Source organism: Carassius gibelio, chromosome A10 (genome assembly GCF_023724105.1).
Source record: "Carassius gibelio isolate Cgi1373 ecotype wild population from Czech Republic chromosome A10, carGib1.2-hapl.c, whole genome shotgun sequence".
Classification (NCBI taxonomy): domain Eukaryota; kingdom Metazoa; phylum Chordata; class Actinopteri; order Cypriniformes; family Cyprinidae; genus Carassius; species Carassius gibelio.
In genome coordinates this window covers 20323465-20339993 of record NC_068380.1, presented here as the reverse complement: position 1 = coordinate 20339993, position 16529 = coordinate 20323465, and the positions used below count along the sequence as shown (strand labels likewise).

The window sequence follows — 16529 nt, the reverse complement described above, 5'->3', positions numbered from 1 at the left end:
AGGCCCCCCGACAACCCCCCCCCCCCCCCCCACACACACACTCACACGCAAAGCCTACAGGAACCACAGCATAGCCATACAGTTTAAGTTCACCCGCACTTTATATAAATTAAAAAAAGTTTACAGTGCAAATACTGCTTAAAAAAATAATTTGGTGGGAATTCAATAGTGATTTGCACTGTTTTTTTTTTTCTTCTAATAATATGACAGCACAAACTTAGTTTAAACTCTGGGCTGTGCAGGATATCAGCTATAATTTTAAAGCTTTTTGTACTTTGTGCTTTATAGCGGAAAAATCAGCACTGAGAAGTGATGCATCTGTTGATGTTGAGGATGAAGTTGATGGTGTAGCTGGGAAATAATTGAAACAAAAATCTGAAATTACCTGTGAAGTACGTTTTACCATTTCACTGTTAGCATATTGAAAGAGGTCACTAATACCAGCTCAGGGGTGCGTTAAATGAAAAACTAAGTTTCCTTTTTTAGATTTTTTTTTTTTTTTAAATGCATAGAATGCAATGCATACATAAAAAAAAAAAATAATAATTATTAATAATTGTTTCTCTGTCTGTACTTGTACTTTGAACAATGACAATAAAGTTGACAGATGAATTAAGTGCATTTAAGTGCCATTCAGGTGGGTTTTTAAATAAAGCATTTTCTGAGATGCACATTAAACACCAAACATTAATTTATATTTTAATTATTTAAAATTAAGCAAACTAAAGTTTTTGTTAAGAGCAGTTCTGTAGATGTTGTTCATGTGTTCACATCCTTATTTAGTGAGACATCAGATGCGAGACTGAAATCACCGCGAGCGTCACGCGCGCTTCAGTGCGTCTTCAAGAAAGACGCGCTTCTGCTCCTTTCATTAACAGAGACACGCAGAACATCCAGGATTCATATTTAAACAGACTGTTCCTGCTTAATATTTACAGATATTAGTCCGTATCGTGGTTTGATGTAAGTGCAATGACCTATTTTTAATTCATTCATTCAAAATTTAGCAAATTAAGTGTCATTCTGCGTTAAACTGTAAATTCCGTTTTTATGACTGGATTCCGCGATTCTTGCAATCGAAACACGCCACGACGTTCTCTTTATGTTTGCCTGAGCCCTCAAATCAAAACACTGCTGACTCCTTGCAGTCTGCGATTTCTGATCTGCGTTTTCCTTATCCCGTTAAAAAAAAACATATTACAGTAACCATATTCCTTCCGTTCGAAAAAAAAAAGCAGAGATCACTTGACTTGGTTGGCCTGCTGCTGTCAGCGACAACTGAGAGGGGCCCCCTTGAGGGGGATCCCAATAACAGTGTCATTAGATGTTACTGCATTGACGATCAAAGGGGCGCTCACACAGTGTCGTTGCATTTTATTCTTAACCAGTCATTGTCTTGGGGCCCCAGGTCAGCTCGGGGCCCCAAGCAATTGCTTGGTTTGCCTGCCTTGTTGCGACGGGCCTGGCGCTATTTTTACAACTGCTCCATAACAAAAGCAGACGCAAGACGTGATAGAAGAAACTGCCATCACGCTGAACGTCATCTTGAACTAGATCATGGTTATTTTTCTACGCTTTCAGGATTGGGTTAATTTGTCCAGACTTTCATTTGCCTAAAGATGTGTGTGCAGGCAGTTCAAGCTTTGAATTTTGGCTAGAGGTATATATATATAGTAATGACCACAATAATTCCAATCCAGTCACAGATAGATTATGAGACATGAAAGCATTACATGTAGAATATTTTGCCATTTCTCAACCATAGAGGGCTTTGTCCAAGTACTTCAGGGATGCAATTCAATGAACAGTTGCACCGCTTTTGCATGCTGTATTTCACTTGCTACCCACAATCCAGTTTAACCAAATACTACATGCTCTGACACAGGTGTCACATAAGATAACATAAAGGGGAAAAAAATCTAAGAAAAAAAGATAATAATAATTACTTAATTTGAAAATGTTCTTGGAAATTTCTTAAAAATTGTATTTATATATTTTCAAAGGTTTTGTTAAAATAAGATTTCCTTGAGAATAATAACAAAAGATTACACCAAACAGTTTTTTAGGAATTCCATTCTTTAAAGAGGCTTTTTTTGTCTTCATATCAAAAGAAAATTTAGTCCTGATGCCCATTCGAGAAAAGTGAGTTTGAATCTGGCTTGCTACATTCTTGTATAACTTTCCCCTCATTATTTCCTATCCTGGGTCTTTGATTTTATGAATACAAATGCCAAAAATGTTTATAAATTCACCGTAAATGACATGATTTAAAGGGATAGATCATCCAAAAATGACAATTCCATCATCGCTTACTCATTGACTACACAACCACTGACTTACAGTACAGAACAAAAGTTTGGACTCATTCAAAGAGTTTTCTTTATTTTCATGACTATGAAAATTGTAGAGTCACACTGAAGAAATCAAGGGCTATTTGACCAAGAAGGAGAGTGATGGGGTGCTGCGCCAGATGACCTGGCCTCCACAGTCACCGGACCTGAACCCAATCCAGATGGTTTAGGGGTGAGCTGGACCGCAGACAGAAGGCAAAAGGGCCAACAAGTGCTAAGCATCTCTCGGGGAACTCCTTCAAGACGGTTGGAAGACCATTTCAGGTGACTACCTCTTGAAGCTCATTAAGAGAAAGCCAAGAGTGTGCAAAGCAGTAATCAGAGCAAAAGATGGCTACTTTGAAGAACCTAGAATATGACACATTTTCTATTGTTTCACACTTTTTTGTTACGTATATAATTCCATATATAAGTCCACATGTGTTAATTCACAGTTTGATGCCTTCAGTGTGAATCTACAATTTTCATAGTCAGGAAAATAAAGAAAACTCTTTGAATGAGAAGGTGCATCCAAACTTTTGGTCTGTACTGTACATAGTGTTTTTTTTTTTTTCATACTATGACATCACAATGGCTACCATCAACTGTTTGGTTAACCACATTCTTCAAAATATCTTCTTTTGTGTTCAGCAGAAGAATAAAAAGCTCATCAAGTTTTAGTTTTCATTTTTGGGTAAACCACTAAGTAAACAATGGTAATAATGATGCCTGCCTTAGTAAACACCAATAAATAAAAACAATTAACATATTATCATATTTTATCACATATGTCCATAACCGTGAATGTTCACATTCATGCAATTGGTCAGAGAGACAAATAGAGAGAGAAAATATACTTACTTGTGTCCGATCTCATGTGCAATAGTAAAGGCAGAACCAAGGCCTATATCTTCATTAATACTACAGCTCCTCTCTGGCTCACACATTCCTGCTACGGATGCCAAACCTGGCCACACATACACAGAGACACACAAAAACACACACACAAGAGGTCAGTTCAAGGTGTAGAAGTGCTACACTGAGTCACCACAATAAAATGAGATTCTTCACATTAACCTCGACACCACTGAACTTGAAGCTGGTGAAGTTTATGCGAACGTTGTTTCAAATCACCATGGGGGTGGGTCAACTTTGACGGCTAGACGATTAAATAAAAAAAAAAACGGATGTTTTAGCTGGAAAATGTCTAGACAAGGGGGTTAGAATTATAAATTCTACATCTGGTAACAAGGTACCACTTAGTAATTCAAACCAGAGCTCGGAATTCATCACTGTGTGCCCCTAAAATATAGATGTTTTAGTTATTCAAGGTTTCAGAGTTGCAAAAAGAGTGAAATAAATCATTTTCTTAAACCTGTTAGGTTTGTTCTTTAACTTTCACAAATCTTTCTACATAGGCAGCTTGATGACTAAAATGTGACATAAGAATTGACTGATTTAAAACACTCCTCATAGACAGCAACAAAGTTAAACGAACAACACTCAATATTATGCAAAGTACAATCGACAATCGACTAACAATTGAGGTTTGGCTAGAGATTAATAGAGATTTGGATCATCATGTTGATAACATAAAACATGTTACTCCTATAAGCATAAATTGTAATGAATTTAAGTAATTTTTTATAAGTCACAGTCTCTTGCTTTATGTTGAATTTTTTTGTTCTTTTCTGGGATTGTCTGCACATTTTTGGGTACATTAATAAGATTTCATACAACTTTCTTCTATGTAACAGAAAAAAAGGAATTTGGAGGGAATGGTTGCTCTTTTACTTGCATTTACAATAAATGGGGCTTCTAAGCATCAAAAAAGGATGCAAAAGGAGCACAAAAGTATCAAAACAAAATGCACATGAGGACATTTCCGTTAACCATAAAACAAAATATTATGAAGTGCAAAATGTAAAATACAGGAAAACCACCTGTAAAAAATATATATGCAAAATTCCTTCATTTTAACACATTACATTTTTTGTTGTTGTTGTTTGTTTGTTTGTTTTTGATTTTTCACAGTGTATCATGTGAACTACAGGTGCTGGTTATATAATTAGAATATCATCAAAAGGTCTATTCACTAATTCCAATCAAAAAGTGAAACTTGTGTATTATATTCATTCATTACACATAGACTGATATATTTAAAATGTTTATTTCTTTTAATTTTGATGTTTATAACTGACAACAAAGGAAAATCCCAAATTCAGTATCTCAGAAAATTAGAATATTGTGAAAAGGTTCAATGTTGAACACACCTGGTGCCACACTCTAATCAGCTAATTAACTCAAAACACTTGCAAAGGCCTTTAAATTGTCTCTCAGTCTAGAACTGTGGGCTACACAATCAGGGGAAAACTGCTGACTTGACAGTTGTCCAAAAGACGATCACTGACACCTTGCACAAGGAGGGGAAGACCCAAGTTCATTGGAAAAGAGGTTGGCTGTTCACAGAGCTCTGTGTCCAAGCACATTAATAGAGAGGCGAAGGGAAGGAAAAGATTTGGTAGAAAAAAAGTGTATAGCAATAGGGATAACCACATCCTGTAGAGGATTGTGAAACAAAACCCATTCAAAAATGTGGGGGAGATTCAGAAAGAGTGGACTGCAGCTGGAGTCAGTGCTTTAAGAACCACTACACACAAGATGTATGCAAGACATGGGTTTCAGCTGTTGCACTCCTTGTGTCAAGCCACTCTTGAATAACATACAGCATCAGAAGCGTCTCGCTCCAAAAAGGACTGGACTGCTGCTGAGTGGTCCACAGTCATCTGCTGGTGTTTGTCCACTGTGTTTTCTGAGGTCCAAGGTCAACGCAGCCATATACCAGGAAGTGTTAGAGCACTTCATGCTTCCTGCTGCTGACCAACTTTATTGAGATGCAGATTTCATTTTCCAACAGGACTTGGCACCTGCACACAGTGCCAAAGCCAACAGTACCTGGTTTAAGGACCATGGTATCCCTGTTTTTAATTGGCCAGCAAACTCGCCTGACCTTAACCCCATAGAAAATCTGTGGGGTATTGTGAAGAGGAAGATGTGATATGTCAGACCCAACAATGCAGAAGAGCTGAAGTCCACTATCAGAGCAACCTGGACTCTCATAACACCTGAGCAGTGCCACAGACTGATCGACTCCATGCCACGCCGCATGCTGCAGTAATTCAGGCAAAAGGAGCCCCAACTAAGTATTGAGTGCTGTACATGCTCATACTTTTTAATTTTATACTTTTAGTTTGCCAAGATTTCTAAATAATCCTTTCTTTGTATTGGTCTTAAGTTATATTCTAATTTTCTGAGATATTGAATTTGGGATTTTCCTTAGTTGTCAGTTTTAACCATCAAAATTAAAATAAATAAACATTTGAAATATATCAGTCTGTGTGTAATGAATGAATATAATATACAAGTTTCACTTTTTGAATGGAATTAGTGAAATAAATAAACTTTTTGATGATATTCTAATTATATGATCAGCACCTGTATATACTGTTTTCTGAAGCAATAAGATATTAACGAACCAACATTTAATAAAATTATTTTAAAAATTCCTAGAAAAAAAGCAGTAATTTAATTTGTCTTATAAAAATATCAGATGTTTCCTCCTCACAAAGAATAAGATGGAGCAAAGATTTTGTCTTCACAGTCTCAAAGCCCGCTGCTTCTGTTAAGGGGAGGGAGTTCCCTTGAAGCTATGAAGTTGTGGAATAGGCTTTTGCAAAATCCAGGTGTTTCTTAGTTCTTTTTTCCCCTCTATCTAACCTGGGAGAGCAGAGCAATTCTCACCAGATTACACCTGTGGGTGGTCGGTGGGAGGAAAACACAAAACCCTAAAGTTAGATGCATGAGGACCATCCAAGATCCAAGAAGCCTGCTCTGGTCTCTGATTAGATCAGACATGTGGTGGGAAGTTTATCTTTGCAAATTCAAATGCAGAGACCTCAGCCTTTAATTTCAACAGCTGAGTCTTGTATAAGTTTAGAAGCACCTTTCTGTGCTTTTAAATAGGTGCTGCACAAGAACAAGTACATTTAAATATTTTGAAGAATGTTTGTATTCACAGTTGTGATATTTCATTACAAGACATGTGAGATCCAATTGATCTAAGAGATTTGGTCTAGTCAAACCTAGTGTTAAGTGTCTTTACACAAGGTTGCGCATATTAAATTTAAGAGCTATAGTGGAAAATGATCACTGAAACATTTAAAATCTGGTCTTTGCCTTTTATATAACTCAACATATATACCATATATTTATATATATTAATTTTTGTCATCCACGAACGTTATAGAATTTATGTTTTTTATGTTGTTATTGTTTTCTGCATGTTGGTTGCACTACATGACATTATTGGTCACACCACACAGTGTGGTTCAAATAATGGCAGTTTTGCAAAAACATTTTTGAAAATGTTTTTTTTAAAGAAATATTAATAAAAGATAATTTCAGACTACTTAAGAATTTAATTATTTTAATGAGCCCCCCCCCCCCCCTTTCATTTTAATATTGGAACTATCACCTTGACATTTTCGACTACGCCTCTCCAGAAATGTAAAAAGTCAAACTCATGCTCATTATTAAAGAAATATATTAATTGAATTTTGGAACAAATTAATATACAGGACAAACAAATAAACACACAAACAAACAAATAAATAAATAAACAGGACCACATCACTGTAAAAATTATACAGATATGGAATGCCATGAGACTAAGCTACTGCTTTAAAGTTGATAATATGAAAAAAAGAGTATTGGAAAGGTATAAACCTGACCTCCCTGTGAGCAAAATATTATTACAGATATTGCACAAGAACATGGAATACAGAGAGGAGCTCCAACAAAGCACTTCTGGACTCTTTATCTTACTTATCCAGAGGCCCAAACAAGTGTGGACATGCAAATCAAAGGCTAATAAGACACCAACTGGAGGCAAGAAGGGTAAAAAAAGGAAAGAGATACGGGATGGAAGAAAGCTAGTGAGAAGAGGCTGAGTCGAAAGCTTATTGGTGGGGCTTGTTTTCCTAAGCCGTGGGTGACTTTGGTGTTATCCCTGCTCCCTGATTACCCATTGACCCCCAGAGTGCAACACATTGACCTGAGATCACGATGGTGCCTCTAGGTGAATGGGGGGGTGTTGAAGTGAAGATGAGGTAGAGAAAGAGGAGAGGGACAGCAAGGAAGCAGAGCAGATGCCAGGGCAATTAAAGGGACCCGGGGAATGTGACGAATGCGGTCAATCTGTCAAACCACCCCTGGAGTCACAATATTACTTCTAAGATATACGGTTGAGCACTGGAGGGGGCTTGTTCAGATAAGACAAGGATTTGACATTGCTTGCAGACCATTTAAGGGGGACAAAACACCAGTGTTTGCTTTCTGCTCAGTTATCCTGACTTCTTTAAACATATTAATTCTTCTTTTATCTGTTGTTCTCGGTTATACATTGTATAGTCTAATTTTCTTCGCTCCTTTTCTTCTTTTGGCTTGCCTAGGGGAGGGGTAAACATCTCTGTCCCGTAGCAGACAGGAGTGGGAATGTTTGGAAATTAAACAAGAGACAGCGGCGGCTGTAGAGGCAGGAGGCTTTGAGCCATGTTTGAGCTCAACGTGAGCCAAACGGCTCAATAAAGACAGGACAGTAAAGTCTTTTTTAATAATCTCACCAAATTATTTAGCATTTGCCATTTAGTGACATTCATTTAAAGGGTTAGTTCACCCCAGATTGAAAATTCTGTCATCATTTACTCAACCTCATGTCGTTCTATACCCCTAAGAAATTATTTATTTTTCAGAACACAAATTAAGAAATTTTTAATGCAATCTGAGAGATTTCGGTCCCTCCACTGGATGTCTGTTCAGCCAAAACTCTCAAAGTTTGTAAAGAGATCAAGAAATAAATCCATTTGAGTCTTCTGAAGTGTCACGATCATGTTATATGATGAACAGATTTAAATTAGGCTTTTATTCACATATAAACACTGGTCAGCGAACATAAACGGAAGCTCAAGCATATTTGTTTAATGCACAAAAACCTATGAGGTTCTCACATTTCACATCACCAGGTTTGAGCTTCACCAATGAACCATGACGTTTGTTCTCACATGTCAAGCTCTTCTTACATGTGAATAAAAGCCTAATTCAAAGGGGTCATTTGATGCAATTTCAAGTTCTCCTTTCTTTTTGGAGCGTTACAAGCTGTTCGTGAATAGATAAGATCCCTAAAGTTGCAAAGACTAAAGTCTCAAATCCAAAAAGATATTCTTTATAAAAGTTAAGACTGGTCCACACCCTCCTAAAACAGCTCATTCAAACACTTCCCACATGTCTACGTCACGATGTGGGAAAATTTGCATAACACAGCCCAAATGTTCACATAAAGAAAGAAGGCGTAACTTGTATTCTCACTGTAGTATTGATGCTGCCGCCACAATGTTGTGGAGACGCTGTGTGTTTCGTTGTGAAATATGTTTAGTCTTCTAAAAGAAGACACGACTAGGAGGGGGACTCTTTCCTGGGAGAGTAGCTTACAATGCTGGTGTTCTGACAAATAATGCTGACTCACAGCCTGTAAGTGCATTTTCATATTAAAAGGATTTGCCACTAATGATTCAAACATGAGTTTTGAGCAGTGCAGAGTAGCGCTTGTTGTTTGTCGTTTCTCTGATCATAAATGCAGACATGCTTTTATGTTTACAAGGCGTGATGCAACACAACGCGTAAAAAGACAGTATTAGTCATTATAATCAGAAATTATGTTCCCACTGGATGCAACAAATGCCTTATTTGGAATGTTTTTTTTGTTTTTGGTTTGTTTTTGTCTTGTCGCACTATAAAGTGATCATGTCTTTTTAGAGGACTTGGATTCGCTCGATTCATATAGATTTATTTTTATAATATCTTTATGAATGTGTTGAATAGTCAACATTTTCAATGGGGAGACAAAAATTTTGTAGAGTTTGATAAATACCTTAATTTTTCTTCCAAATATGAACAAATTTCATATGGGTTTGGAAGGGGGTGAGTAAATGATGAGAGAATTTTCCTTTTGAGGTTAACTATCTCTTTAAATCAAAGTATATTTAGTCTTAGGAAATATTTCAGGTACTTACCGAGAGTACCACAGGGTTTGTTCTTATAGGTGCAGATGTCATACCTAAAAGAAAAAAGAAATCAAAAGTAAGGTCTTCATATGACAGAAATTCAACAGGACTTATGACGAAAACGTGAATGGTGTATGCCTGTGTAAAACTTGCTAGTCAGCGAGTTTGAATGGGGTTGCTAATGTTTTTTGGGTGGTTACTTGATTGCTAGAGTCAAAAGAGGGTGAAACTTTAGTTTGATCGTCCACTTTAGACATTCTGCTAACTTTGCAAATACATGTCAACTTATTCTACTAACCCTAACCAAACAAACTACTAATACTCTAATGAGAGTTAGTTGATATGTACTTGCAAAGTTAGTAGTTAGTAGAATGTCTAAAGTGGACTATCAAAATAAAGTGCAACCAAAACGGTCCAACTATGATCCAGTCATTTTTTTCACCCATTTTATTATCTACCATCTGCAAAGTAAGTGTTAGCACAGTTCATTAATATGCGATTATGCTCATAACACATAAACTTACATTAACATTAAAAAGGTCCATATATGCATTTTATCTGCTCTTGCTCTTACCAGGAAAGTTACATATTGAAGTTTAATACTTATTATAGTTTATTTAAGCAAGTTTAAAACTTCAAACTAATTCAGTATAATTAAAATCTATTGACCCACGTTTTATTGACAACATTCACCATGACTTACTGTTGAATTTTTGTTTATTTTGTAATTCAACCCCGCCCCCAAATATAGGCAGGCCTATATGAAAGAAAGCCAAATATTTCCTTATTCTCCAAATGGGGCATTTAACACCTCCTCAAATATATCACAAGCAGTTTGGGCTACTGAGTCTGGCCAAAGGCAGGCAGCCAGGCTTTGTTTGACATTGTCTTCAACCTAGAGGAAAGACACAGTCCCCGATCTGAATCATATTAAACTCTCTCAGAAGCATTGTGTTTTGCATCAGGAGCTTGAGAGGAACAGCGCAGACGTTTTGCATATATTTAGTCAGACTGGTAGTTGGAAAGTTCATATCGCCCTTCTATTTTGGTGTCGATCTGAAGATATCCATGCGCTCTGTTTACTGTGGCAGCTGAAAAGGGTCAAAAGAGCCAAATGATCTTTGAATCTGGAAAACCATACTGGAATACTGGAGCCAAAAATAAATAACCAAAACAAGGGTTTCTTTGTTCTTCTTTGCACAGTTTATAAGCACATAAGTTGCTGCTTATACAATTTATACAAATGTGAAAAAATGTAAACTCATTGTGAGATCGCGTTCATGTAAAATATTAAGAAAATGTGAGTGATGCTTGCCCATAGTACCAGTCAATACCATTTAAGCTCAAAGTACAGCACTCGCAGCATAATGCGGATTACCACAAACATTATTATCATTATTTATATAAGCATATATATATTCCACAAAATAAAGAAGGTTTGCAGGTTTGGAATGACGTGAACGTGAGTAAATTATTCTTGGGTGAATTAATGACCATACAATTGACAAGAAAAACTTCACAGCTTATACAATACACAAGTTTTAACAAAGACTTAATCTATACAATAATAAGCTTTACTTTTCTGCATTTGAACCCTCCATAAATGTAAACCCCTTTTACTTCCACTGCATGTGCATCTCAATTTTTGAAAAGAAAATAAAGAAAATGGGGGATACACTGAAATTATTCTCATTGTAACATAACGCTACAAATTCTGTTGACTGAGTTTGTACTGAACCAGGAATAATATTAATATAAAAAATATTAATTTCAAACAAAATTACTTATTAAACATCAGAGTAAATTAGATGGAAGATCAAACATACATATGTGTGTGTGCGACTGACCCACTGTTTCACTTGATGTCTAATTGATGTACATACTGTACTGGTAATACAAAATAATAATAATAATAATAATAATAATAATAATAGCATACACAAGGAATGATGAACAAGGTCTCTGCCTTGAAGATGGGCTTTTAATGTATTAGCAAACCAGGACAATGCAAATTCAATTTCGTTAGCTCCCTTCTCGTCCCATGACTCCCCAAGCAGAGCAGAACCACGAGCATTAGGTTTTATCCGTAGGTCTCATGGACTTATGTTGAATAGCTGACCTCTTCTGGACGTAGATTTATTTTGATTTAGCTACTTTAATCTCCCTCAGCTCTCGCAATGGATTGTATTCCAAACAAGCAATATTGCATCCCCCCGTCAAGCTCCGGACAAAAGTCTAGGACTTGAAAAACATTGCTGAAGAGGTCAGGATGAACCGTCCGTCTAGATGATGCATCACACAGTCTTATGCTTCTTCCTCTTGTACCAGCAGAGGTACTGCAGCAAATGGGGCAAATGCAATCACTCTAGAGCTTCTGTCTAAATGTTTACATCTCTGAGCCACCCAGTGAGAGGGACAGCTGACCTCACAAAACTGTCCATGTGACCTCTGCTGAAGTGAATTATTTCAACAACATATATATGGATTAGTTTGACAGCACTTATATGGATATATAATAATTTCTACTGTGAGAGTGATGTCCTTTTTCTGTTACACTGTTAAATTTAAAATAACACACATATATACAGTAAACTTAATAAACTACAACTATAGTACAATGATTTAATTTCCTAAATTATGGCAACTACTGCAGTTTTAATACACTTCATAAACTTTACATTTTATCAAAATTAACACTTTTGGTAAAAAAAAATTTTTACTTTTAGTTTAATGAATTTAATTTTAGAAAACTTTGAAAACTACATAGTGAAATTTGAAAAAAAAAAAAGATATTGCAAAAGTCTCAAATTTTGATACAATTTTAAAAGTTGGATTCTTTTTTAATTATCATAGTTACAATAGTTTATGAAGTTTATGAAGAAAATCTATAATTAAGATTTATGCATTCATTTAAGGTTTACTACAAGTGTCACAGTTATGGCAGTTTCCTAAAATTATGATCAGTTTAACAATGTACAGGTACTAAAATTGCGATAACTGCTTAAAAGTTTACTTACGTTGTTGCAGGTTCCATAGTGAATTTTTTGTTAAATATTACACTACATTTTGATATTGTAGTAAACACTGTACAGACAATTACAACTATAACAAGTATACTAAAAACTATTCACAAACTACCATCACTATTAGTGATCGACCGATATATTGATATTTGGCATCGGCTGATAAGTTTTGCTGCTTTGCTAATGAGTTTGCAGCGGGACTTTTATTTGGACGGCGCTGAGAAAGGTCGAGTCTAAACGCACAGCTCACACTCTCCCTCTTGTTCACTGTCGTTGTTAAAAGTTTTTACAAAAAGTATTCTAACGATTGCTTTTATATTATTAGTAATAGAAAGGCAAACATTATTATACTTTCTCGTTTGCCACCAGCATTAAGCAAATATGCATTTATATAATTTAAACAAATCTTTGAATGACTGAAGAACATTTAATTTCACAAACCTTGAAAACTTTGTTGAATTCAGCTGTGAGATCTTGTGAAGTGCGTATTTTTATCCATCATGATTGGGTGTTCCTCAGAGATGTATAAAGTACTAGAGAACCATACTTGAGTAAAAGTACAAGTGCTCTATCAAAAAAGTGACTTGAGTAGAAGTAGAAGTGCTCTTTAAGCACCACACTTAAGTAGAAGTACTAAAGTATTCAACATTTTTTGTACTTAAGTATTGCAAGTAGTCTATTTTAAAATTTACTACTCAAGTACTGAAAGTAAAAGTAGAAGTATTGTGTTATGTAGCTATTAAAGAAAGTAGTCAAAAGTTTGAACATATTGTTTTTACTATTTCAAATGATTAACCTAAAGGACAATCACAATTCCTTTGACTGTAACTTCTTGTAAACAAAAAAACGGTTACTAGGGTTAGTTAGCCCAATTTGCAAAATGATGTCATTAATAACTTACCCTCATGTTGTTTCAAACACGTAAGACATCAGAGGGTCATTTAGAATTTTTTGAAGCATCGAAAATACATTTTGGTCCAAAAATAACTACGACTTTATTCAGCATTGTCTTCTCTTCAGTGTCTGTTGTAAGACAGTTAAAAACAAAGCAGTTTGTGATATCTGGTTCGCGAACGAATCATTCGATTTAACCGGATCTTTTTGAAACAGTCCACCAAATCGAACTGAATCGTTTTAAACAGTTCGCGTCTCCAATACGCATTAATCCACAGATGAATTAAGCTGTTAACTTTTTTAATGTGTCTGACACTCCCTCTGAGTTAAAACAAACCAATATCCCGGAGTAATTCATTGACTCAAACAGTACACTGAACTGATGTGAAGAGAGAACTGAAGATGAACACCGAGCCGAGCCAGATAATGACTCGTTCACGAGTCAAGAACCGTTTCTGTCAGACGTGTCTGATTCGTGAACCGAGGAGCTGATGAGACTGCGCATGTGTGATTTAGCGTGAAGCAAACCGACACACAGAGCGTCTGGAACCGAACTGATTCTTTTGGTGATTGATTCTGAACTGATTCTTAATGTTATGAGCCCATGTGCAGTCAACGCCAATGACGCAATTGCATCGAGCGCAAAAGAATCTGTGAACTGTTTTCTTCAACTGGTTTATTGAATCGAACTGTCAGAAAGAACTAACGTTACTGTCTATGGTTACTGGTCATCCGAAAACCGATGCAACCGGTTCTTGACTCGTGAACGAGTCATTATCTGGCTCGGCTCGTTGTTCATTTCTCTCTTCACAGCAGTTCAGTCAGCACACGCAGTCTTCTTAATCGCTTGTTTCGCTCAATGATGTGCCAGCTTCATCAAACCTGCCATCTACAGTTCTGGCAGTGGTTTGTAATGGAATGATTCGTAACATTATTATAATTGTAACGAGTAACGATGCAGCACATAAAAAAAATATCGGAGTAAAAGTATTAAACTCAGCGAAAATATGTACCGAAGTAAAAGTGGAAGTAGGAGAAAAAAATAATACTCTAGTAAAGTACAGATACCGCCTTTTAGTACTTAAGTACAGTAGTGAAGTAGTTCTACTTCGTTACTATACATCTCTGGTGTTCCTACGTGACGGCCGGTCTGTGTGAATTGAATGGTTTATACTTTAAACTTGTGATTTCAAATCATGCTGCACTTTTTGCATTTGTCCACTGTCATATTCATGTCATTTTCACTGTGTGCTGTATGTAAAATGAGTTACCCTGGATTTCTTTGAAAAATATGATTCCCAATGCACAAAAACTTCCCAGAATACTGAGTGTCCTTTTGGTTACAGTGTTTACATACTTTTTAATTATATTTGTATCAAATATTTATTCATTTGTGAAAAATTATGTGATCTAATGTATAAGCATGTAATTTTCCACATGTATGTTTTAATCCAATGTCAAATGATTTTACATTTCTTAAATATTAATAGTAAAAAAAATAATTATTATTATATTGGCTGCATATCAGCTAACATCCCCCCTTTTTTCCAAGATATCGGCATTAGCTGCCAAAATAAACAATATCGGTCGACCACTAGTCACTATAACAGTTTATTTATTTTATTTATTTTATTTATTTTAGTTACACTTTATTTTAAGGTGTTCATTTTACAGTATAATTATACATTCAAGTGCTGAGTATTATAAATAACAACAAGTAATTACTATAGTGTTAGGGTTAGGACCAGGGTTAGTTACATGTATTTATGCATAATGTGCATAACAACGTATTTATCGTGTAACAAGTAAATGGTAAAATAAAAGGTGTCAAACAAAGTCAAATGCATGACTAATTAACACTGTAGTAGTCTATTAGTGTTCCAAGAACACAAGCTGTAACACTGACTTTTACCAAAAATAAGAAAATAATCATAATCGGTTTGAGAGATAATGAGTAAAAACATTATGTTGAATGGTATGCTGGTGAGTTTACTTGAACAGGCTTTTAAGGAAACATCACTCTGATTGTTAAGCTCTCCTTCAGGCTATCATTAGTAGTATATGAAATCACCTCACATAAATGTCTCCAAACTAAGCAAGGCTAGTATAAATGGACATAAAATCGCAGCGATGCAGGGCACCTCCCTCATGGAGTACTCAATAATAAACTAACCACACAAAACTAATCAACATATTAGCCTTCATATAAATAAGACTTTGTTCATGGTGCTTGTGAATCGGATTTGATTTTCCAATCAAATCTAGAACTGACTGACTACACGGACTAACTGATGAACTCTGATCTGTTGATTCATACAGTGTACTCAGTGTATGTCAAATGACTTTCTTACAATGTGGAGAAAGAGGACAGGAAACTGAAATATTGCCTTTGTCTATCGTGACTTTTCAGCCACAAGCATACATTTATAAAAACACTATTCTTTGGACTTTGTCCAAAATAGCTGACTCAGTGACTCATTCACTACGTAAGTACAAGTAAATGTCACATAGTCGACTGTATTAAGGAGTCCAGAGTTATGATAAATATTTTATTTAAAATAAACGAATAAATATACATAATTATTCCTTTATTTAAAGAAATCTATTCTCATCTTTTCTGACTTACTAAAAGCCACATATTGATGAGGTCTGATTGAGCTTGTAAGTGTGTTTTGTTCTGTTCAGATTACAAAAAACGAAATCTGAGTTGGAGATGCCAAAAAATCTGCATGTATCTATATAGAGGTTTCACAAACTGACTTAAGATCTAATGAACATTTTTGGCTTCGGATATAATAGCTATCCACCATTTGACTTAAACTATTGTACTTGAGTAAAGCCTAAAACAATCAGAACAGATTTCTTAAAACAACAGCTCTGAATCCAAAGAATACAATGTGTACTTAGGAGTCATTTATATTTAACTGAAATATGACATGTCAATTCCTCCAACAAATGTAACACAAAGGCTTCCCTATCTTTCTGAAAGGAAAAATCTCTGACTAGAGTTTAAAGCTGCCCTTGATTCAAAATGAAATCCATTTATAACGGCAAACTAGCTGCATTTGTTTGCCAGATTCAAAACCAGTCTGCCAGAAATTAGTAGGACAACGGCTAGTTGTTTACCACCTAGCTTACTTTGGCAGATTGGTGTCTGTTCTGAA

The 16529-nt window shown here is 35.6% G+C and overlaps 1 protein-coding gene across 1 annotated transcript in view; it reads right to left on the bottom strand.

Annotated features, from left to right (window-relative positions):
• The window catches only part of LOC128021516 (A disintegrin and metalloproteinase with thrombospondin motifs 6-like), a 106150-nt gene that overhangs the window by 74990 nt on the left and 14631 nt on the right, over positions 1-16529 (bottom strand). The window contains exons 7-8 of the mRNA XM_052608779.1: positions 9458-9501; positions 3192-3297 (exon numbers count right to left, since the gene is read on the bottom strand). Of these exons, the coding sequence (XP_052464739.1) occupies positions 3192-3297; positions 9458-9501 (150 nt within the window). The remainder of the gene's footprint in view (positions 1-3191; positions 3298-9457; positions 9502-16529) is intronic.